This window comes from Ochotona curzoniae, unplaced genomic scaffold, assembly GCF_017591425.1.
Source record: "Ochotona curzoniae isolate NIBS_2020 unplaced genomic scaffold, NIBS_Ocur_1.0 contig_4148, whole genome shotgun sequence".
Classification (NCBI taxonomy): Eukaryota; Metazoa; Chordata; class Mammalia; order Lagomorpha; family Ochotonidae; genus Ochotona; species Ochotona curzoniae.
In genome coordinates this window covers 8,634,076-8,659,433 of record NW_024466146.1, presented here as the reverse complement: position 1 = coordinate 8,659,433, position 25,358 = coordinate 8,634,076, and the positions used below count along the sequence as shown (strand labels likewise).

The 25,358-nt window shown below is 35.6% G+C and overlaps 1 protein-coding gene across 1 annotated transcript in view; it reads left to right on the top strand.

Moving 5' to 3' along the window:
- ERBB4 (erb-b2 receptor tyrosine kinase 4) overlaps window positions 1-25,358 on the top strand; it is a 472,537-nt gene that overhangs the window by 99,874 nt on the left and 347,305 nt on the right. The window contains exon 3 of the mRNA XM_040984395.1: window positions 23,403-23,537. Coding sequence (XP_040840329.1) covers window positions 23,403-23,537 — 135 coding nt within the window. The remainder of the gene's footprint in view (window positions 1-23,402; window positions 23,538-25,358) is intronic.

The following is a 25,358-nucleotide window of genomic DNA, read 5'->3' as shown; positions in this document are numbered from 1 at the left end:
TATATCAGTAATGATCATTTCTGAGTATTTCCTTTGTGTCATTTACCTCATTTATGTCTTCACAACATTGTTCTGGCTACCATTGCCCCTGAAATGAGTTTCAGAATCCTTGTGATAAAACTCCGTTACTTAAACAACAGTTATTATGTGGGTGATCCAGTTTGATTGGGAAGCTTCACTTCATGCCTAGCTCCAAGCAGTCTGGGACTGGAAGAGCTTGCCTGTGTAGTTTATTGGCAGTTTCAGATAAAGGGTTGGCAACTATTCACAGCATTAGAAATTCTCATCAAGGCTAATGCAGTGGCTCAAAAGGCTAATCTTCTGGCCTTGCAGTGCTACCATCCAGTAGCATCCATTCACTTCTTCTATGCTTCCTATCCAGTTCCCTGTTTATGGTCTGGGAACACAGTGGAGGATGGCTCAGGTTCTTGGACCCTGCGCAATCTCGGAAACCTGGAAGAGTCTCCTGGCTCCTGGCTTTGCTTTGGCTCAGCTCTAGTCATTACAGCCATTTTAGGAGTGAACCAGTGGTGGAAGACTTCTGTCTCTTCTGTCTGTAAATCTTCCTTTCAAATAAAAATAGAAATAAATAAATCTTTAAAACTTATTCTCGTGATTATGGACTTAGAAAAGGCAAGTGATCACTCTGCCACCTGATGAACAGAAAGCGAGTTCTAAAGCCAAGTTTAAAATCAGATAATGGGGAGGTGCCAACTTTGTTGCAGAGAAGCAGTGATGACAGTATAGATATGCACAGAGTTAGTGTGTTCCACTTGCACCAGTCGTGGTGGTTAAGGCTAGATAGGCACATATAACCCTTAGCACCTATTCTTTATTTAGTATTTCATTGATTATTACAGATGCAAGGAATCTCACATATACATTTTTGACCTGCAAATACCTGCTTTTAGGGTGACATATATCTAAATTTTAGTTAAATATTAGAATACTCTGACTAGGTCTTGGTACCTGCGTGTATGCATGAGGACCAGGTCTATGGAGAGCATGTGAAATGGAGCTCAGGCAGATCTGACCAAACTACTTTCACCAGTATGTGCGCTGGCTGATACTGGTGACAGACCAAATCTGACCCTGCACTGGCTGGCTCACATGAGAGTCAAACCTAGGTGAGATTTCTTGGGAGACTGCCTGACTGTGCCACTGGACTCAGACCGTGGCCACAAGGAAAATCACAAGATGTGTAGTCTGACCACAGAATGCATGTGCTCAGTTGCTGGTGCCTGTGAAGTGGACAGCACTTCCAGGTGCACCTGGGGGCCATGACGGACAGCTCATGTAGGCCAACAGGGGATGAAAAGCAGAACAGGTTGGACATTTATCCTGGGCAAGCTTTGCAGCATATTCCTGTTCCTATGGATGCACTAAGGTAGACTTTGTCATTCAGTAGCCCTTGGAGAGATCCCCTCAACCCTGGAGCAGTAAAACCTACAACATCTCAGGGCTGTTGAAGCCACTTACTTTCAGAACATGCTTCCCCGCATTGAGATCTCTCCCCCATCCCTGGGTACTGATGTGGTTTGACAGCAAAGAGTGGCCTCCTCCCTTGTGCAAACAGGAAAAAGCAAGAAAGACTGAAATGTGTCTCACTTACCTTTCTGCATGCCTGACCCTCCCTACTCTAATTGGGGACTCATGTAAGCCTACCTCCCTGCAACTATGTAAGCAATATCAAAGATAAAATTTCAAAAATGAATATTAAAATAATGCCTAGTTTTTAATATAAGATTTTCCCCCTAAACACTTCAAACTAAACTGTAGTTATCATCAGTGTTTAATTTTTTATTCCAAAACTTTCATTGTATCTGTTTTAAATTTCAAGTCAAAATTCATGATATCCCAGTCAAAAGCATGGAATTTATTAGTCCATCCTCTTTATCATTCACGTCAAAAATATGACAAGTGTCTTATTCTGTTTCAAACCTGACTAGTCTTCCCAACCACTGCCCTTGCCCAATCAGAAACTTTCCACTGCAGCCTGTTTGTGATGCTCTCCTCGCTTCTTTTCAGGCCTCGTTTTTCCATCCATTCTTAGACCTATCTCCAGAAATCTTACATTCAGGTGACAATTATCACAAGCCACTTATCTTTTCAGATTAAAAAAATTTTTTTTTAAATTTTAGACCTATTTTTTTCTTTTTCTTTGTTTAATTATTATTTTTTAAATTTTTAAAGTGTGTACCCAGACCCCTCTGCTTCATTTGAGGATGTGTGCTGTGGAGACACACAGCTACTTTTTATGGCTACTGGCTGTAACTTCTTTTCAGAACCTCCATTTTTGGCAAACACTGGACATCTTCACGGAAAGTCATTCTTCAGTAATCCTGGTATGAAGTTTGTTTACCTTACAACTTTCTGACTAAAGCTTTCCCAATTCATCCCAGCAAATATAAGTACTCTTTTTATTCTCCCACTGCACTTTGGATAAATCCTCATTGTAGTATCTATGGATAATTCTGTCTGTTTATTTGGATAATCTTTTTCTAGTGGTCAGAGGTCATATCATTTCATTTTTAAGTCATGAAATCATTGCATTGGTTTTTTCCACAGAGTGGGTGACTATAAAAGAGATAAATCAAAAAATAATTTACATAAAAACTGCTAATATTTGGGGGCAATGGTAATTTATGGCAAGGAAGACTAGGTAAAGTTTCAATCTTATCTAATTTTTGACTTATAGTGACTGCAAGTAAATATTCCTGTATTAAGTAACTATAATAAACTAATTATATAATCAGCTATATTAAACTGATATTATTTAGTAATTATCAATATTGTACTCAAACTTGCTCATAATGTCAGATATTTTAGACATGTAGGTTTGATTTAGATTGGAAATCTTTGATGTTTTTTGTTAGTGATAATTGAACTCACCTGTGTGAATATAGGAGTGCAGCTATATCTTTCATAATTGACCTCATTCCAGTTCATGTGTTCCCAGAAATGGTAGCGTTTGGTACCAACAACTTGCTGGAGCTGGTAAGCTGCCTTCCCATTGGCCATGCTTTGCTTAAGGTCAGTAGGGGTGAAGTTGCAAGTGTTTACCAGTACATTCTGGATTTCTGGCCTCTGACGGCAAAGCTGCACGTACATTGTCTGGGCTGCCTCTTGAGCTTTTTGGTCACGGCTGCTTCCCAGTTGTGACAGGAGATCTCCATTAAACACGGTTCACTTTCACTTTCTATTTGGTGAGCCTTGCCTTAATATTTCAATTCAGGAGATGTTTGACTTTAAGGCAGATTTTTTTTTTTTTCCATAAGGGTATTTAAAGAAGAAAATCTTGTTTGCCCAGTGATTAAGACGCCACATGGGAAGCCATCATTCCATATTTGTGTGCCTAGAAGTCCCAATTTTTCTTCCAGTTTCAATTTCCTGCTGATACGCACCCTGGGAAGCAGCAGCTAGAGATGGCACAGGTCCTTTTGTCTCTGCCACATACATAGGAAACCTGAGTTAAGTTCCAGAATTCTGGATTTGTCTTGGCCTAACCCCAGTTACTGCTGTTATTTGGGCATCGAACCAGTGGATTGGAATGATATGTTTCTGTCTGCCTTTCAGATAAATAGAAAATACATACATAAATGAATTCATGAACGCTGAAAAGAAAAATGTTGTAGAATTCATTATCTTTCAGACTATGTAGCTGTAACATGATATATATGACATTAGAACAAGTATTATGATCTTTGTATTATATTTTCCTCTATATTTTCTTTTTGGAATGTAATCCTTTTTTGTTATTACATGGAAAATCATACTTTTCATGGATATTCCTTGACTATTCTGATAAGAAATATTGGTTTTGAGACAAAAGCTTGGATGACACATTTCTTCATTATAAATATGCATTTGTCGCCCAACTGCAAAATAGATTCAAAATGACTTATTAACAATGTTGAGTGAATAAAAGGACATCATGTATATAAATAAATGAGCTGCTACACTTCAGGAAGTCTACCTTGTATGGAAGGATTTTCCCTGAAAAGATGCCAACTTTATTTCAACTTGTGGATCACATCTTATTACCCTAGCTGTAATTAGAAATCTTGTGAAATTAAGAACTATTAAATTCAATGAGTTTGCAGCATCAGAAATGTGCCTAGAGGCACCCAGCTGAAGGGTCTGCCTAGAGTAGGGCTCTCACAGAGTTCTCCCTCCTCTCCTCCTATTCATTTTAAAAGGGAGCGTCTTTTCCTCTTAGTTAATTAATTACACCTGCCAACAAGCAGATGGTTCCGTAGACTTTGAAGCAAGGAAATAGTGAGGTGCATATCAGCAACTTTAGATTTTCTTCAGTTGCAATTTAGCTTATGCCTATCAACGCTCCACTCCACACACAATAAAATATGGAATTATTACAAAGAAAATTATATCTTAAAAATAGTTTTATTACAAAAACTCACCTGAAGGCCTGAAATACTTTTCTTTTATCCCTGATCATAGCTTATGTGCACAAACACTTGTATTTTTGGAATATTTCTGTTTAAGCATCTAGGTTGGAACAATACTGGCCAGATGTTTCCATCTAATTATTCTAAACACCGAAAAAAAAAATTTGAAGTGATAATAGAGGAGTAGGGCCACATCACTATTGTTAAAAACAGTTCTCAAAAAGATATATCTTCTCAGTAATTATTGTTTTGTGGTGTTTGTTAAGGAAGATACATATGTGGCATAACTGAAGAAGCAACTGTCATTCATATTAAAAGCCCAACTATTTATATTCCAAATGTCTGATACTCACCTGATTAGTTTTCCTTTTCCCCTTGCATCTTAATATTTGTAACTTGAAGTAAATTATTGGCAAAACTTATTTCTAAATTTGAAATAATATCTAATTTGTATAAACAACCACAAAAATATTAAGTAAAACAAATATAAGTATCTTTCAACATTATTCCTTGAAAATGAAATTAATACATCTAATTTACACACTTTTAATTCTCAATTAAACATTTATTTCCAAGAACTTAAAAAAAAACTCTCTTGGTAGTATCGCAACACTGTGGATTAAGGCACCGTTGCAATGCGGGCATCTCCTGTGAGTTTGGTCGTGTCTTGGCTGCTGCAACTTTGATTCCGACTCCTGGCTAATGTGTCTAGGAAAGCAGCAGGAAATGGTCTAATTGTTTTTGGCCCTTGCCATCCTTGAGTTCCTGAATCCTGGCTTCTACCAGCCCAACCCTGGCCATTGTGACCATTTGGGAAGTGAAAGGACGCATGGAACATCTCTCTCTCTCTGTCTCCCTCCCTCTCTTTCTCCCCATCTCTCTCTCTTTCTTTCCTTTTCTCTCTTTTCTTTTCTCTGTGTTGGTGCGTTTCAAATACTTAAGTCTTCAAAAATACCCTCTCTCATCATACTTTACATGTGAAGGTCTTAGCGAAATACTTACTAATTTGAGTAAGTATTATATTTGCAGAGGATCAAGATGGTAGAATGGAGAAAGGACAATTGAGAATCTTTAGCCAGGGTGAAGCAGAGTATGCACATTCTAGAAAACATGAGAGGACAGGCCGATGGCAGAGGGGAACCTGGAGACCGACAGACATGGGAAAGCAGTGTAAAGAACAGTGTGGTTTTGCAGTGACCAGATACCCCATTACAGTCAGCAAGCAGCCATCTAAGCTGCACAGGTGACTAGAGCTCCACCAGCAGCCAGGGATGAAGGGGGAATGACTGGGAGCTCAGCAGGTAAACTTAGCCAAAGAACTGTCCATCCTGCTGATTTGTTTGATTTGAGGAGGAGCAGTGACAGAGCAGCAGACTGCAAACAGGCAGTGTAGGAACAGGGTAGATTTCACAGCGCAGATCCCCAACACAGTCACATGGGCAGCATTTTGTATAGGGGGGCAAAGGCAATGGGACAGGACTGTACATGCGCTGAGCTGGGAGTAAACTCATTTCTGGATTGATGCGTTGCACTGGTGTGCCATCCTGCAGGTTCCACCCAAAATAGATCTGGGTATCCCCCAGATCTAATGCCAACAGATGAAAAACTCCATCAGTTGCATATCAGGTACCATTTTGTATAGTGTGACTAAGGCTGTGTGACTGGAGGGGCAACGATGAACTGTACATATGCTAAGCTTGGAGTGAATTCACTTCCAGCTAAGTGCATGGTGGTCCCACACTGAAAATAATACTGGCTTTATTATCCTGTGAGTCAAAATAAGTCCCGGACACCCTCAGACCTAACAGCCAGCAGGTTCTGGCAAGATTGGTACTGCCAACAACCTAGTTACTTAGGACAGCTGGTGTCTCCCCAATCTTGGGAACTCCTTGAACCAGAAATAGGAGAAAGGTTGTGCAGACAATGGTGTAGCCACAGCATGGGATCACAGGATGTGTTGAGTTGTGATCCAGGAGCTGAACTATGGAGACCATGGTAGAAGCCTAACACAAGAGTACAGACCTGAAGCTTGCTGGAGGGAGTGGCACACGTGACTGCAGACAAAGAACTGGGTACCAAACACAATCCATAAAATTGAACTGTAGACCTGAAGTTGACACAGCTTAGAAACTTGCCCTAAGGAGAAGAATCTTCTAATGAGAAATACAACTACCAAGAACAAAAGAAGAGACAAAGGTACAATGAATGTTACTGAAGACTCACCTGCAAAGGAACAAAACCCTTTGTCAACCTCAGAGTTAACTGAGAAATACATCGAGGAAATGGCAGGTAAAGAAATCAGAAAAGTCGTTATAAAGCTTCTTAACAATGAGAAGCACATGCAAAAAATTAAGGAGTTTGTCACAGAGGAAATTGTAATACTGAAACAAAATCAAGCAGAATTATTTGTAATGAAGAACACAATGGAACAAATTAAAACTTCAGTGGGAAGTCTTAATAGAATGAAGGAGGCAGAAGAAAGAATCTCAGAATTTAAGGTATTGGTTGTTACTATGGGAAAACAATCAAAAAGCTGAAAGAAGAACTGAGTCAAACTAAGAGAAGTATTTAGCATTTAAGGGACATTATTAAAAGGCCAAATGTGAGTTATGGGAGTTCCAGAAGGTACAGAAAGAGAAGCTAAAGGGTTAAAAAATGTATTAAATAAAACAGTAAAGGAAAACTTTCCTAGTCTGGAGAAAGAATTGGGAAACAGAATACAGGAGGGGCACAGAACTCCAGACAGGATTGACCAAAAGCAATTTTTTGCCACAACACACGGTAATCAAGCTCTTTTCAGTCAAATATAAGGAAAAGATTCTTAAATGTGCACATGAAAACAATCAATTGACATATAGAGGAATATCAATCAGACTCGCAGCTGACCTCTCACAGGAAACTCTAGATGGAAAAAGAGAATGGAGCTACATATTCCAGATTCTAAAAAAAAAAAAACAAAACAAAACAAAAACTGCTGGATCAGAACAGCATGCCCAGTAAAGCTTTCCTGTGACAGTTTTTTTCTCATATTAAATTGTTCATTGACTAAAAAGTCATACAGTAGCATCATTTTCCTCAAGAAGATTCTTGATTTTCATTTCTTCAGTGACACATTAGTCATTCAATTGCATGTTATTTTTTTCATGGAGTTGTAAATTTCTGTTTTTCTTCCTGTTATTGATTTTGGTTTGTGGGTTTTCATTTAAGAGGATGTACAGTAACTGTAATGGAGACTATCATATCCAGATGTGAGGATACAGTACACTATGCAAATCAAAAATGGACTCCCAATGAAATTATTAAATTTATCTTATGAATAGGATGCTGGACTGTCTGCCATTGCCCGTGCCTGCAATGACTGTTTATGAAGGATTATAGTATTGTAATAATATGAGGGAAATCAGTGGTGGGGAGATAGTTTGGGAAGTGAGAAAGGGAAATTCCACAGTCTGTGGAACTGTATCATGAAATAATAATAAAAATAATAATAATGATAATAATGGAAAAAACAGACAATTATGTCTCTAAAATGGAATGCATCTTTTTGTGAGGGGCTGAGTAAAATTTCTTGTTTGGATAATGTTCTATATTTTATCTAAGATTAATATACTACTGTGTACTTTTCTCACTATTTTTAAATGAAAAATTTCTGATACATATATCTAAAGATGAATTTACTTCCTCAAATTGAATGTGATTGCCCAAACCACATTCGCTCCAGTTCCATTAGAGTACTGTGCCTTGTGCAAATTAATGAGTTTACCTGCAACAGAAAATATTATGGTGACATTTTGTCTAATCACATGCTTTAGTTTTGAATCTGCTTTCCTTATATCAGATTCCTCATTTGCCTTAAAAGCAATTAAAATATGAAGCTCAAAATAACAAATTTTGTTGAATTGAGTTTATACATGGTTGGATCTCTTAGTATTAATTATTCAATAATTAATAGTAAAACACATCAAAAAGAGAATACAGCTATTGTTAGGAGAAGCAAGTGTCCTGTCTTTTAAAAAAAAAGTTTTTAAAAACTGCATTTTTAAATGCAGTTGCCAAAAGCATAGAGGTTGCTTCTGCTCTTTCATGGTTTTGAGCATGGTAATTAAAAATCATTTTTTTCCTATTCATTAAAATAGAGCTTCCAAGGACAAAACACCCAGAGTTCCCACAGTACTTGAAAATAATAAAATTTCCGTCCTTCTTTTTAACTCAGACCTTTTACTGGATTGAAGAGCTTTTCTTCAGTAGGTGGAGAGCTTGGAGTTTTATTGTGCTGCCTTTTCCTGTATGTCTACTTTTAACAGAGGCGGAGGGAATGCACCTCCAATGATGAGATTGGGATAAAATCCAGACATCTAACAGAGCCAAGATTTTGTTAAGTGCAGAGCTTTTCAAGTAGAAAAGATTCCTTGAAATGAATAATTTTACCTTTCAACTCAATAAAATATTTTGTAAAAGGACTTCAGGGAAATTACTGTGAGTTCTTAATTATACTTAGAAGTAGATTACATAAAATATTGTTGTGCTTCAGCCCTACTTAAACTTTTTTATTCCTGTAGATTTCTCAGGCTTTCCTTCAAAGAGTGTGGGGACTATACAATGAAAAGTTCAAAAGTAGGATTTCAACTCAGTAGTTGGACTTAGCAGTTGGACTCACAGTTCTGTGGAACTCTTCCTCATTATTTAGCTTTCTGCTTCTGGTTTTCTCATCTGTGAAATGAGATCAGTAATCATCCTCTTGTAGTATTCCTGTAAGGTTGAAGAGAAATTCTGCATTCTAATTATTGAAATAATGGCAGCATTCATGAAGAGGTATGAAAGTGGGATGGTAACCAATGGGCTTTGGAGCCAGAACAGCGGACTTTGGAATCCTGGCTGGATCTGTGTCTATGTGTGAGTTATTTAGAAACTTCTTTATTTGTTCTGTCTCATTCACTCTACCTTTAGGGTATAAGAATTTTGAATTCCTTCTGACACTCTCCCATTCCCCCTCCCAAAAAAAGCAAGAAATTTCTGCATTTCCAGCATCTACAATAAATTGAAGAGATATCTGCAATGCATAGAAATAGGTTAAAATAATCTATTAGAAAGTTAGCAAATGCACCAACCCAATCCTCAATTTTTTGTCTATAAAAAAGAATTTTAGTGTCAGGCATTGTGAAACAAATCTGCTACCCAAAGAATTATCCCTATTTCCCCTTTAATAATAATTATAATGAATGCATTGAACTTTTATTATATGAGAATCACCATGGTGAGCATTTACATGCTCACCCATTTTCTCCTTAAAATTATCTTGAGAGTATGGTACTACTAATATCCCTAATTTACAGTTTGGAGAGAGGGAAAGCTGCCTAATGCAACGGCAAAGTAGAGTGAGGTTATTCAGTCTCAATCCATACACTATGAAGATACTCTTATCTCATTGATTTTTACCATCTGGATTTTTGACATCGTGGGTGGACTAACTGATCCAGCATTTTTAGGTGTATCAGGGCTGGTGTCTTCTTATGCTGAGTCTCAAGTAGCAGCCAAATATTATAAGGTAGTTTTTAAATAATATTTATTGGCCTTAGAAAAGTGAATGTATTTTAAAATAAATGATGTATATTTATTTAAACAGCATGAGAATATGTGTTCCAGGGTATTCCGTTGCATAATGGAGCCTAATCTGCAATATCAGGAGTCACAACAGGAAAATAACATTTATAATGGGGAAATGTGATAATTACGGAGCCACAGAACATGGTGACTGGTAAAATACAATGCATGTAGTTAAAGCAGACACTTGGGTGATTTTTTTTCCCCTTCAGTTATCTTGTGGGTATAACTTCAAATCTTAAATATTTCTAAGGAAATAGGAGTAATGTTTAACAATATTCTCTCAAGAGTAACAACCTGTTTTTCATATATCAAATAACAGTTTTATTGCATCAGTGCTTTTTATAATTGTAGTCTTTATTACCTATTTTTATTGGTTTAATAATAACAATGGCAATCATAATAAACTCCTGCTACCTTTCTTAATTTAAGCTACACTGATATGTTTGGCAATCTGGTTTTTCCTAATAAATCCATCCTATTGCAATAGAAATGCTAGGACTTGCTGTGGATGAGCGCTCAGTTTACTTATTATGGTCGTTTGCAATGTCATTATTTCCAAGCACAGCAGTAGCATCCATAGAGGTGAGGACCACAGGAAATTTGCCATTTGTGGCTTTGTAACCTATAATTTATTGCAATCTAAACTGAACAAAGAGAATTCTAGCAGTTCTAAATACTGTTACAGAATTAACTGGAAGGTAAACTCAACTGAATATCCAGTATCACCCTTGGCGGAAGAGCAAAGATTTTACAGAATTCATGATCTTGTCTTTGGTAAGATTTTCTGAAATATAGATAAACACGTTTTTGTTTTATTATCCAATGTTGGAGAGTCTTTTGATAGTATGATAGCTCAATATACCAAACTCTAAAATAGTCATGCTATGCACCAAACTTGACTTGTCAGTGGTCTCATCTTTCCAGTTGGTCTTCTATCCTCCAGAAAGGCTTTACTCTAACCACTGTGCATGGATTTTAAAACACTCCGAAACAAGCAGCTCCTGAATTGAATCAGTAAGCTACTCTGAAATAACTATCACTTTTTGAATACCTAGAATGTACCATGTATATTATGTGCTTAATCTGAAAGTTTCAATATAGTCCAACAAAGTAAATAATATACTCCTATTTCACAAGTAACAGGAGAGAAACCTACATTAGCATTCCTTGCAGTCAGACAGCAAAGGTAGGAAAGCTGTGCTTGAAGTATGAACTAATCTGAAGCACAATGGCCCAGTACACACAAATAAAAATGACAAAATACTAACTGAACCAACAATATGTATGAATCTCAAAAATGTAATTTTGAGTAAAAGAAGACAAGTACACAGCAAACAATATGATTCTATTCTTATGAATTTAATAAACAGATAAATGGATCTGTAATAAAAGTTAGAATAGTGGCTTTGGGAGATATTAAGAAGGGGCAAGCAAGGAAACAATACTGGAATAATAGAGTTCATTTGTATCATTAGCTGAGTGGCAACAATACTGCCTGGAGACAAAGTGTAATAGTATAATATACACTTGTGAATTAGGCTTTAAGAATTGTCCATTTTACTGTCTAGAATGCTCACTAATTTGAACCTGCATACCAACCATTCTAAAAAGCTATTTATTTTTCTGTTTTACCATTGTGCCTGATATTTCATATTCTGACAACCACTGCTTAATAACATGATGCCTATCTCTATTCAATTACTACTTCCTGATTTTCTCCAGATCAAAACTTCATTTTCAAAGAAATATTTAATTTAGATGTGCTTATTATGGGTTTTAAATTGAGACAGCACTGGGTTCTTTGCCTTCCTATTTTATGGCTTCATCTTTAAAATGTTATTTTGTGAAATTACTTCACATGCTATTTTTAACATTAGCATTTACAGGCATTTTAGCTGTCATATCCATACTCACAATTCAAACATTTAAAGCATTTTCTTATATAGCCTTTTTATAATCATAATATATTTGAAAACCATATAATCATTTAAAAAGATTAAATCATTCTTTTTTCCTTTTCTTTATCTTATATTTGCAAGCCTTAACTTGCCAGCAACAAACATATACAGTATCATTTTATGTTATTACTGTCATCAGGAAAAATAATACTTTCATAAAATTATCTGAAGAATAAATACTGAAAAACATCACACATTGTAAGAAAACTTATTAAAACTATACAAACTAATATAGTAGGTGAGATATTTGAAAGTGACCTTGCAGTGTATCCCAGGCTTATTGTATTAAAGCTTGTAAAACAAAGGGACAAATCATTTCTGGGTACTAATATGACTTCCCCCTTTATTGGTAATGAAAACGTTGAACTCCAGTGATTTGTTCTACTGAAGCAATTACATCTTCTAGAAACTTGTAGCAGTTATTTAAGAGGATTGTTGTCTATAATGAGGGTTTTCTGGTGGATAGGAAAATAAAAATATTTGAGGTTTGTGTGAGGGCTTTTTTTTTAAAGCAAGAATATAGTAGCTATTTTTTCTCTGTGGATATCTTTCATTGGGTTAATCCTTACTGTCTGGTAAGTATTAGATGATTTTGAATTTTCCTGTATACCCCAACATTGCTATTTTACAATTATAAATCTGAATTGTCCATATTTTCCTAATATATTTTAAAGTGAAGTCTTTAAAATACTAAGCCAGATCTTTCCATAAAAATTATGAGGACTTTTATGCAGATATATGTGTGCATATGTGTATATATATGATATGTTTTAATCAATTACTAATAACTTACAGAAATTGTGTCTTTGACAGTGTTTTGTGTTTCACATATGTGAGGGCATTTACAAAAATAGTGAAAACCAGAATTAGAAGATAAGCTTGTTTTGATGGAAAATTTTGGAAATCCATGAAAAAAATTTGAAAATGCATATGAAAAAACTGTTCATGATCTCAAAATTTTGTCCACCATAATGTACTTATATTCATTCCTCATGACCTTTAAAACAACTCTCTGTTAAGGCCCTTCTTTAAGAAAATAAAAAATAAACCTTTTGTTTTTAAAAATTGTACTTAAAAAAATAGTATTTTAAAAGCTTCATTAGTTAGTGAGGAAGAGAAAATTAAAATGATACAAGCACACACCGGTCAAGCAAGGGCTTGCAAGGTAAGAAACAATAGAATCTCTCCCATCAAACTAATGATTATGAATTGACAAAATTGCTTTAGAAACGTAATTGTCATTATTGTTCAACAATTCCATTTTATATAAAATAATTCCATGTATGTAAAATAACTGTGCTCATGATCACCAACATATATGTTTTTATATATGTCCCTAACATTACTATTGTAGCCCAAACATGGCAAATGTCCAAGTGCCTGTCAACTTAGAAATTAGAAAGTTTGCAGTAGCATTCAAAATGAAATATGTTGATGAGAGTCACAAACAACTTTAAACAAAAGGTGAGAAACAAATAATAAGTTCAATATGTCTCCTTATATTAAGTGATGTAAAAAGGAAACTGTGAAAATGATCTTGTGATATTTCTTCATCCAAGTATGGTTTACCGAAGACAATTCAGTTGGTAGCAGTCAGTTGCATAAGATATATGCATAACCTGTATGAACATTATTATACTTCGTTTAAAAAACAGAAAGGCTTTGTACATTTGTTCAAATCATGTGATTCCTTTTTGCAAATATCCAGACAATGGAAGGAGTTGTTGTTGTTTTAATTTCATTGTGTAGTGATGTAACCTGTTTTGCTCTAGAAATCTATGATCACTTGTTGGATGTTTTAAACATTTTTATGTATTTATTTTCACTTTACTTGGAAAGGGAGAGGGAAGGAGGGAGAGAGATTGAGAATGGATGAATGAAGATCTCTCTCTTCCATCTGCTGACTCTCTCTCCAAATGCACAAAGCAGCCAAGGCTGCTTCAAATTACAACCAACAACCCAGGACTTGATCCAGAATTCCCAGTAGGTGGCAGGAAACAAGCTTGAGCCGTCACCTCATCTGCTGACTCTTAGAATGTGACTTAGCAGAAAACAGCGCCTGAACTAGACAGTCCTAGATGGAACCCAAGTCCCAGGGGTGAATGAAGAATAGGATTCCCTGGCTCCTTGGGCCTGTTTGGAACCTCCATGATTGAATTTCAACCAATAGGATGAAATCATCCCGTAGAAGTTTAGGAAACAGTTAAGAGACAACATGTAAGTCATTCACTCTTCTTACATTTTTCATGATTCCTTCCATCTTTTGCATGCTTTGCTGCATTTTTGCTGGTTGCTCCTTCATATTGAAAATAGTGCAGAAACTGTAAGATGGAATCTGAGCCCGTGATGATTGAGGATTTTCCAATATGGTCTTGAAATATCTATGTAGACCTATATAAAATTAAAATAAAAATATGTCTTTTAATCTGCAACCGAACCTAATACTAAGTAGTGCAACAGTTAAGATGAATACATTGAAGTACAACCTTTACTTATACCAATTAACAAGCAACTATTTAAGTAATTATTAAGTACATGATATAATAAAATCAACTGTTTGGCAGGTACTGTTGACTGCAAAGCCTCCATTACAGAACTGAGCAAACTGATTCTTGCAAAGGTTTACAAAGTGACACATGTAGCAAACATAAAACTAGATTTGGAACATACTTTTATGCAGGGAGGTACATTTAGTCTTGTTGCCTTTACACATCAAATCCTTGATATGGGACCATCACATCAACTGATTTATGTGTCTGTCTACTTACCTGTGGTGTGGAATGTCTTATGGTTGCAATATGCAAGATGGATCCATGAGCAAGGACAATTAGTGGCCAAACATTAAGTGCGTGGCATGATATAACTAAATTAGGCAGTAGTATTGAATTGGTTGTAAAAGAGACATTATGAGACATTTTTCTTTAGAGAACCATGATTGTATATAGAAATGAAGGAAAAACTATGAAGTTCAAATTTTTAGTACATATGAGTTTTACAGTATGTCATTCTGATTTAACAGAAATGAGATAATATAAAATGAGATACTTTGGGAAAACATTATTAGAAAAAAATAGACATGTTTACACACATGGAATAATATAAAGAGTTTTGAGCAAATATATATTGGTAAATTAAATATTATTAAAAGACAAAATTACATTTAAATTATTTTTAAATCATGTGGGTTTAAAATAATCCATTATTTAAATATATTATTGGTACCCTAATGATTAGAAAGAATTAATACACCAAGTTTATATTAAGTTCATTTTATATTTTATGTGATATACAATACGTATCTAGAGTATATCATAACATTATATTATCATAATCAGCTAATGACATTTTAGAAATGTTGGCAATGTCTTGAAGATGATGTTTGAATTTCAACCAAGTACCTGACACTTTTTTGGGTCATCTGAAACACAGAAAGATTCTTATGTTTGAGGGATCTACAGCAATATAAGGGATAGAAGACAAGTGTGAAAAGAATAAGAAGTTAAAGTACCTTTGATGTGTGTCAAATGGGCAGTTCAAATAATCAGTGTTGTGTCAGAGAAAAATGTAAACTGTAAGAGCCAGGTGGTCCTAGCTGACCTCTCCGAGAAGCTTCGATTCAAGCAAAACATAATGCAGCTAAGAACTGCGGTGTTCTCTGAAATATATATTAATATCTTGTAACGTTATGACAAGTTTTTCTGAGCTCCATTCAGTTGAAATGAAGATGTCATTTTCTATCTTAAGTTACATTCCAGTCTGTGCAGCTAATCTTTCCTTTATGACAGTACCTTGCTCTGATTGAAAAACTGTCCACTGTTACTTCCTAGCAGTCAGTATCTGCATCTATGAGCTTGACTCTGATCATTGAGCTGAAATACAGAAGGTTACATCACTCATTTACAGTATCACCCTCTACCCCATCCCAATACAAATGTGACATTTCAATTTTGCACACTTCAACTCTCCTTAAATCATCTGTATAAAAACTTCAAAGCTTGATTGATGATGAATGAGCCATTGTCTCCTCAAGCACCCAGTTCTCATTAGCCTTTAGAGTTTCAGCTTATTAATAATGAACCTTGAGGGCTGACCCAGTGGGGTAGCAGCGATTCATTGCAGTCCCAGCTGAAAGGTCTGGGTTTGAGAAAGATACAAGAAGCTCTGCACCAAGTCCATTGCAGAGATGATAAATTAAGTATTGCAGGTGGGTGATGTGAGCTGTATTACTTTTGTATCATTATCTGCCAACAGACCTGAATAGCTTAAGGTGATGACAGTGAGAAAGATGTACTACTTCATGTCTGAGAAAGTCCTGTGACTGCTTTCTGTAGCTTCATTTTGAAAATTAGATTTGCCACGTTGGATTTTGTTTTCTTTGATTATTCCCTCTGGCTTGGATACTATATATATATGGTGTATGAATTATTTAGATGTCCCACTGGACATAGACAATTACAATTGTTCTAATGTTTTTTATTTTATTAGCATCGTACTTCTAAGGTTTTAATTTATAAATGCACCCTACTAAAAAAAGATAAGCACAGATAGAGATAATTCCATTCCTGTTTATTAGATCATGATGGCTGATAGACTTATGAGCAGCCGTAAAATGTTTACGGTTGATTTGATCACATAAATGGGACATGTCTGTGTTTAAAATTATAATCTTTATTTTGAGAAATCAGAGTGATATTAAATCTTATTTATGAAATAGTTAAGTTGTGCATGAAGTCAAGCAATTCTTTTAACTCCTTAAAACTACTAAGGAGGTCATTGTTAACTCTATTTTCAATAGGACTGCATTACAATGAGATTATTTCAGACAGAGCAGAGCAGTAAAGCTATGTTTCAACAGTTTACCACATTTAATTTTAAAATTAAATACTTGCAGACATCAGTGATTGCTAATGGACACTCATGCTTAAATTCCTCATAATGACCAGTAATTTTAAAAAAGAATATAAAAAATAATTTAAATAACACGAACATTTCCTTCTTTATGAGACTTGTGCAATAGGAGTCTGGAGAAAGCTCCTGGCTCTTTCAGAAAGCTTCAGCTGTGGCAATTGAAAACACTTGGGGAGTGAATCCATGGACAGAAGGTTTTTTTCTCTGTCTCTGCTCCCCTCTGTATATCTAGCTTCCCAATGAAAAATAAATAAATCTTTAAAAAATATATCAAAACACATGGGTTGCAGCAAAAATAGTATTGAAGGGGCTATTAATTCTGTATTTTGCATGGAGGCTGCCTTAAATCAGAGAAAACATATAATATCTGACCTTTTTGGATTGATTTAACTCACTGTGCATAATGATCTCTGGTTGGGACCAGTTGGTTGCAAATGGTAGAATTTAATACTTTTAGATCTACCGCGGTTTGCTTAGCCACTCCTCCTTTGATGGACATCTGGGTTGTTTTCACGTCTTTGCTGTTATAAGATTGTGCTGCTGTGAATGTAGGATTAAAGGTCCCTACTCAAATGCGGATCTCATTTCCTTTGGCTATATGCCCATTAGTGTGATAGCTAAGTCATATAGCAGGTTTATTTGGAGAATAATTTAACACACAGGTTGCTTCTTCTCTAGGGGAGGAGGAGGAGGGGAGGGGTTTTCTGGAAGTATCTTCATTGAAAGAGGGGAGGAACTAATCATCTATATTGAAACAGGGGAGGAACTAATTATTTGAAGAGGAGCAAGGGTGGAGGTTCTATTCCACTTGCTTTACACAGGTTGTTCTGGCCTAATATCCTGCTTGCTGTGGCCCTGCTTGCCCAAGGCAGGCTTTGCAATGCAACAGGCTGTCAGGTAGGCCAAGTCTAAGGCCCATAAGTCTGTGGCTTGTACCAACAACCTATGCTTTTGTTGTCTTTTTCAACAAGTCTTCCCTAATGCCAATATCTCGGAGAGTGCTTCCTATGTTTTCCTCTAATAGTTTGGTGGTATCTGACTGCAGATTTAGGCCCTTGATCCATTCCAAGCTGCCTTTTGTATAAGGTGACAGGTGAGTATCTTGCTTCTTACTTCTGTAGGCTGCTGTTCAATTTCCTCAACAGCATTTGTTGAAGAGACCAAACATTTTCCCTGGATTATTTTCAGTTTTATTTCCAAAGATTAATTGGTTGCACATTGATGGGCTTACTTCTGTGTTTTCTGTTCTGTGCCATGATTCTTATCTCTGTTTCTGTGCCAGTTACAGACTGTTTTGATGACCACTGCTCTGTAGTATGTCTTGAGGTCTGGTAGTGTGATTTCTCCAGCTTCTTCAGTTAGCTTTGGCTATTTGTGGTCTCTTCATTTCCAAATGAATTTTCCTATCATCTTTGTTATTTCTGAAAAGAATGTTTTTGGGATTTTGATTAGGATTGTGTTGAATCTGAAAGTAATATACAAATTCAACAGATTCTATATTACTGAGAGTAATATAGACATTTTGATGATGTTGATTCTGCCTCAAGATTTAGTCTTCTATATTTGAAAGTCAGATTTTACAGAGAGAGAAGTAGAGATAGAGAGTGAAGGTTTTCCATTCTAGTCTTTCCCAGTTTAGTATGATGCTAATATTGGGGTTTTTTTTTGGTATATTGCTTTGATTGTCTTATAGAATATTCCTTCTGTGCCTATCAGGTTTAAGCATGAAGTGGTGTTGTATTTTATTAAAAGTAGTCTCGACTCAAGCATTCTGCTGTTTATGAGCATCATGACGTTTTCGGTATAAGCAGTGGTAGGGAGTCTAGTATTTTGCTGCCTTGGTATATTTAGCATTTTTTTATTGGGGCCCTATTTTTATTCAGAAGTAGAGATGCATACTGCTGATCTTTGATTCCTAATACTCTGGTCTTCATTAAATTCTTTGGGAGATTACAAGTAATATCTTATATATTTTATTTTGTATTTTCGATGGATGTTGTCTTATATCAGAGTGCACATATCACATTTGTCCTTTGGGGATGATTGATTTCACTGAGCATAGAGGCCTCTCCAGGTGGGGCCACTCAGTTGCAAATGGTAGGATCTCATTGATTTTAATGGCTCATCTACTTTTTTGAGTCTTCATCTATATAATTTTTGGATTTGTTTTAACTCCAACAAGTAGTAACAGTCTGTCTCATTGTAATTTACTGAAGACTTAAAACTGGGGAGACCAAAGAGAAGAAAAATAAAATCAGTTAGGAAATGATAGTCTTTACTTTTATTCTGACTGTTTTTCTATATCTAACAAGCATTCATTGAATAATCATCAGTGAAGTTTGTACTCTATAGATACAACACTGGAAAATATGTTTTGCCTTCGTGGAATTCAGTAAAATTACATCAGTTACAGATGCATGCTCTATATAAATTACACTCAAAATATCGGAGATTAGTGTGGGTTACAATTTACTTATTGTAAATACAAAAAGATTCATGACATCGTTTGAGTTGTGTGCATTACTTTAGTCAGAAATATTTGAGACATATTTAAATGTTCACAGGGATTTTTCGTAATGAATCAATACTTTTCCTAAGAATAACAAATCTACTCTGTCTTTCTCCATTTCACCCTGGCAGTTATTAAGAGACAGTTGTGTTTTGTGAACTTGCTGGTAATGTTTTCATGTAGTAAGAAAACACAGCAGCTTTTTCTAATAATTAAATGTTCAAAAATCTAGACGTGTCGCTTCCAATTTATATAGTTCTATTTTCAAGCAGTGGAAGTGAAGTGAATTGAATAAAGATGAACTTGGTTTTTTATTCACTTGGTCAATACGTTTTTGTGTTCCTGCGTGCTTCCAACATCTATACATCTTTGAATGTCAGTCACATGTGTGCATTATTTCCCTGGTTTTTTTTAAGTAATGAAAAAACATGTCTTTTTAGTTCCTGATATAAAAAATTTATTAATGGTTCCTCAGTGTTGTGTTAATGGGAAGCAATTCTTTGATGTAACACAATTTCTTCCAATAAGTCTTCAATACAATTCATCTAAAAAGTTAGCATACCTGTGTGCTACCATAGTTACACTAATACATTGTTAGTTGTTTTTCCTCGTATCTCCTTAGAAAAACACCTCAAGTTTCAGCTTTCTTTATGAGACATGTCTTTCTTCCTTTCCTAAAATTCTTGTCAACCCTCTGTAGTCATCCAACACAAAAACATTAGATGTCCTCTGTCAATTAAAAAACTTATATCTAAGAACGTTTTTACAGATTGGTTCTACTCCCTAGCATTTTTTTTTAGCACAGCACTAAACTGAACAGACCATTTACTCACAATCCATAGTAAATTTTTTTTAAAAGATTTATTTTTATTATTTTTTTATTGGAAAGGCGGATATACAGAGAGGAGAGACAGAGAGGAAGATCTTCCGTCCGATGATTCACTCCCCAAGTGAGCGCAACGGCCGATACTATGCCGATACAAAGCCAGAAGCCTCTTCTGGGTCTCCCACGCGGGTGCAGGGCCGTCCTGGACTGCTTTCCCAGGCCACAGGCAGGGAGCTGGATGGGAAGTGGAGCTGCCAGGATTAGAACCTGCGCCCATATGGGATCCCAGGGCGTTCAAGGCAAGGACGCCGCAGGGCCCCATAGTAAATTAATGTAAAAATTTTGTAAGGCTATCATCTTTAAAAATGTTTGCTCAGTATACACATAACATTATTTCCTAACAATTATGTCGATAATGTAATTAAGCAAAAGGATATGTATGTGTACGATGAGTCATGTGATACAGTTGTTCCGCATGTATCAGTGCAAATGTAACTTGTATTATTGTTGAGTTTCAGCATTCAATGGCAGGGTAGAGTCTCTGTCAAATACAAAAGGGAACATGTTTGTTTTATGAAAAACACAAACACACAGAGGTGAACTCTCCTTCATTAGTTTCTAAAGATGTATGAATCCTCCTGACCAAAATTGCTAGCAGATGTTGGCTTTTGTATTTGGGATGATAAAAAGTATTATCTAAATTTATCATGATTCAATCTTAATATGAAATTGTAACAAGTAAGATTATACTTAAAATGTAATGATCTCTTTTTAAAATCTCTTTTCCAAGCATAAGCCAAGCTGTTACACAAAGTATTTCTAAGAAACCAAGGTCAGCATTAGCAACAGAGTCACATTGTTGAAGGAAGAGATTTGATGAAAATGTTATTCAGTATAACATAACCTAATCTAGCTTCAAATTTTTTTGAGATAGGTAATTGGAGATTGATACTATGTTCCTTCCAGATAAACTATTTGTATTAAGATGTGACTTCTGAAAAATAAATTCTCTCCATGTTTCAGCGATTATCTTTCTGTTCTGTTTTTCTAAAATAGAAGTTTTTTTTACATTTAGAGTGAAAAATAGCCTTCACTTCCGGATAGTCATCAAAATCTCTTTTTTTTTTTTTTTTTGACCACCACTGAGGAGTTTCAGCTAATGTCTCATGCGAAAGCTATTTGTGTGAGATTGTCACTTTTCATAGAATCTGAATGCCAAACATTAGGGCAGAAACCCATTTTCACAATCTGTTTTACGTCTTACAGCTCTTTCTGCTTTGACAACGGTTGTATGGTTAGGTCATGAAGCATAATGAACTGGGTTTTAGAAGTTTAAAAAAATCTAATTTCTGTTTCTTTTTATATTTTTCTTCATCCCAGAAAATGGAAGCAATAGTCAGTGGCAGGAATGATGATGAGATGGGAGTGATTTTAAATGTAGAAACTGTGCAATAGAACCATCCAGAGACTCTGACACATGCAGTACAGAGCAGCACTTTGCATGTACCTCTTTTGTTGTATCACGTGATCGTTTCATTATTTTGATCTTTCTCTTTACGTTAAGAACTCTTCAGCATTTGGGGTGCTTACCAGGAGATGTTTTTTCAAGGCTACTGTAGGAGACAGAGGTTACTGCCTTTCTAATATCTCTGTCCCTTTGTTTCCCCACTGATGGACGTTTCATTCCCTTTTACAGTAAGGGTAACCATGGGCAATTGTTCAGGCCAATAAAAGGCAGAAATAGTCCGTAAGCGCAAGAATCTCTCCTCCCAAGTAAATCTTTACTGGGAAGCAGTCTTCCTTCTGTCTCCATCCTGCTTTCAGTTAGGATATCCTTGGATGTACAACTGGTGCCGAAAATGAACAACAGTAGCACACAAGATGACAGAGCACCTGAAACTAAGCATATAAGTTGCTGTTAATTGGGTTTGATATTTATAGCCGAACACTTACCGCTGCTTTGTAGGTGACAAGAGGGGGAGCTGTGGCAGATACTGGGCAGGAAGTTTCTACGTGTGCACTCTAGTCAGTTTCTTCAACTTCCACGGAAAGTGTTTTGCTTTTTTTCCTGAGTAACATAAAATAGTCCGAAAGATCATCCATGTATGTGGTCAGACACTGTTCTCAGAAAACAAGTTAGTTAGTAAACACCACTCTTGTGAGATGGGAAGTTGCTTGGAAATTGGCTTTACTTCATTTTATTCCACGGAAATGTCTATGCTCCAAGGAACTATGAAGTTTTTAAAAGATTTGTGTAATTATTGATCAAATCTTGGCAACTCTACTATCCCATTTGAAATGTAATAATGGTTTTTGTGATTTGAAGCATTACTCTAGTGTTATATTAACTGAGGCTATCTTTCGTTGGGATCTTATATCAAAAATCGTAAAAAAAAAAAAAAAAGAAGATCACATGCTATGATATTAGAATGAAACTTGTAAAATTTTTAAACATTTTATTTTATTAATTAACTTAAGAGAGACAGATTTCCCATTTGCTGGTTCACTTCAGAATGTCCCCCAAGACGGGCCAGGCAAGACTGAAGCCAGAAAATCAAAACTCATTCTGGATCTAGCATGTTTGTGGCAAGGAACCATTGTCTGCTGCTTATAAAGTTGCACATTTGTAGGAAGCAACAACAGAGAGCAGAGCCAGGATTTGAACCCAGGAACTCCTAACTGGAGAAAGGCACTGAAGTTAGAGCTTAACTATATTTAATGGTTACCCCTGAAAGGTGTATCCAACAATCATCAAAGACAAATAAGCAATCAACAAGAACATTCACTCAAGTTATGATGTCCAATTTATATCCTTATATGTCATATTCTCATTAAAATTATTTAATTAGTACTTTTCACCATATATTCATTGCATAATATCAAATTAAATGTATAGTTTATGAAATATTATTATGATTTCTGAGGAAAATTGAAAGAGATATAGTGTCCTGTTAGCAGTGTTTCTGTCTTGGTGTTAAATTATAAGTAATTGTGATTCTTGTGTTTTTATGCCTTGGTAAATTTCTGTGACAATCTTATATATGTTTATATATATAGAGAGAGGGACTCTCTATAAAGTAAAGTAAATCTAATTTAACTTTGAAAATAATTTAAGAGCAAATCATTTTTGTTGACTTCCATTTCATCAATAACCATTTTGACAATAAATTTGCTTATTTTTAATACAGAAATCTTAAATGGTGGAGTCTACGTGGACCAGAACAAGTTCCTTTGTTATGCAGACACAATTCATTGGCAAGATATTGTTCGGAATCCATGGCCTTCCAACTTGACTTTGGTGTCAACAAATGGTAGCTCAGGATGTGAGTAACATTATCCTTTTAAATGATTCAAATGTTCTGATAACTCCAGTGAAAATCAATAACTTTTCTTCACTCATAGTATTTTGAACTTTGCAGCCACTGAAATGTTCAGATGCATGGGATAGGATATATGACTGTCCAAATGCTTACATCCAATTAATTCTTGTTTTTTTTTAATGGTATCACCCCTTCACACATTCTCATTTTCTTGACATGCTTCCCTCTTGGCTGAATTCCATTTATATTATCACATGTCAGTGTCCAAACAGGTGCGCCATTATCCATAAAATTCACGCTGGTGTCTAACAACTGCTTTGATTCTTGGCACTCCCGAGCTAAAATGAATGTAGTAGAGCAACAAATATAAAATGTAGCTTCCTAGTCACCTACTCACTTTAACATACATAAATAAATAAGTCAAAAACAAATATTTTAGAATTCCAAAGCCTTTGTTTAGCCCTGAATAATAGCTTCAAACAATAAAAAGTGAAGAAATATAGAGTTATTGTGGAAGAAACACATTTTACCTTCTGCTTTTCATCATTAGCCTAATAAAGTAAGAAATGTTCCATCCTTAAGATGGATGTTGCTTACATCACAGAAGATTTATCAAGTGTGCAGTGTTTAATATGATTAAATGGTAAGCAAATAATATTTGAACACTCATTAAAACCTTTGAAAATTATTCCGAGTGCAATCTGCTTCATTTTCATGATGCAGCCTCCGTTGTCTGCATTTACATTTACTGGCATTTGTATGAGAACAGAATCTTTATCAAGCATTAACCTGGGTTTTATATTTCTCGTCTCTTATTACATATTTCCCACCTGAAATCTTATCTGTCTCTATATAGTGCAGTAATTATTTGCTGTAATGCTGATTGTGTTATGACACTTTTGTGGGACATCAAATATCAGGGGACAATTATTAAATTTCATCATGGCCCTAATAATATGATAGTGAAATATGAATATATTAGATCAAACTTGACAGCTGCATTTTTAATAAAGGGCTAAAACTTTCTTTAGACAGAGAAATATAATTTTCTTGTCACCACTGAGCAGACACTGTTTAGAATTTTTGTCTTTACAGTATTCAAGCTGGCTACCTTGTAAAAACACATGTGGATAGAGGAATGAGCTTGCTCACGCTAATAAGTCGGTTGATGTGGCCACTGCTTTCTTTGTGCCCATCCAATGGTATCTGTTTCATTTAGAGGATGGGAAAGCGTAGTGATTGGACAAGAGAAAGGTCTGCTAACACTCAACTGATCAGAATGACTACTTTGTTGTGCTTGAATGATACCAAGCAAAAACAAAGCCTAAGAGGAAAGCCAAAAGGGAAACATTCCCAAATGCCTTACAGGATTTGGAGTAGGAAAGGTCTGAGGGTTTTTGCATGTTCACAGATGGTATCTCTTTAGGCTGTTCTTTTTGGAGGGCAAATTTGGACGCCTGGGCCTATAATTAAGCAACTGTGGCTGCATTTTTTTTTTTGCATGCAAATAATTGCAGGTGCAAAAATTATAGATGCAGAGTAGATTCATAACAAGCAATTCCTTCACAAATTAACCACCAATTGCTTCTGAAAGTTTTATTGCTCCTGTGGTAGTTCTCTCTTCTGATACATTACATGCATTGCATACTTCCATGATTAATGACAATGAATTGGCTGCTCTTTGAACTTTGGCATCCTGGAGTTTTATCCTGAATGAGTGTCTCACTCCTCACTGTGTGATTTGATGACTCACTCAACTACATCCCACCTGCCAGTATCCCAAGTTAGAAATCTGTTGGTAAACACTGGCTTCACTTTCTCATT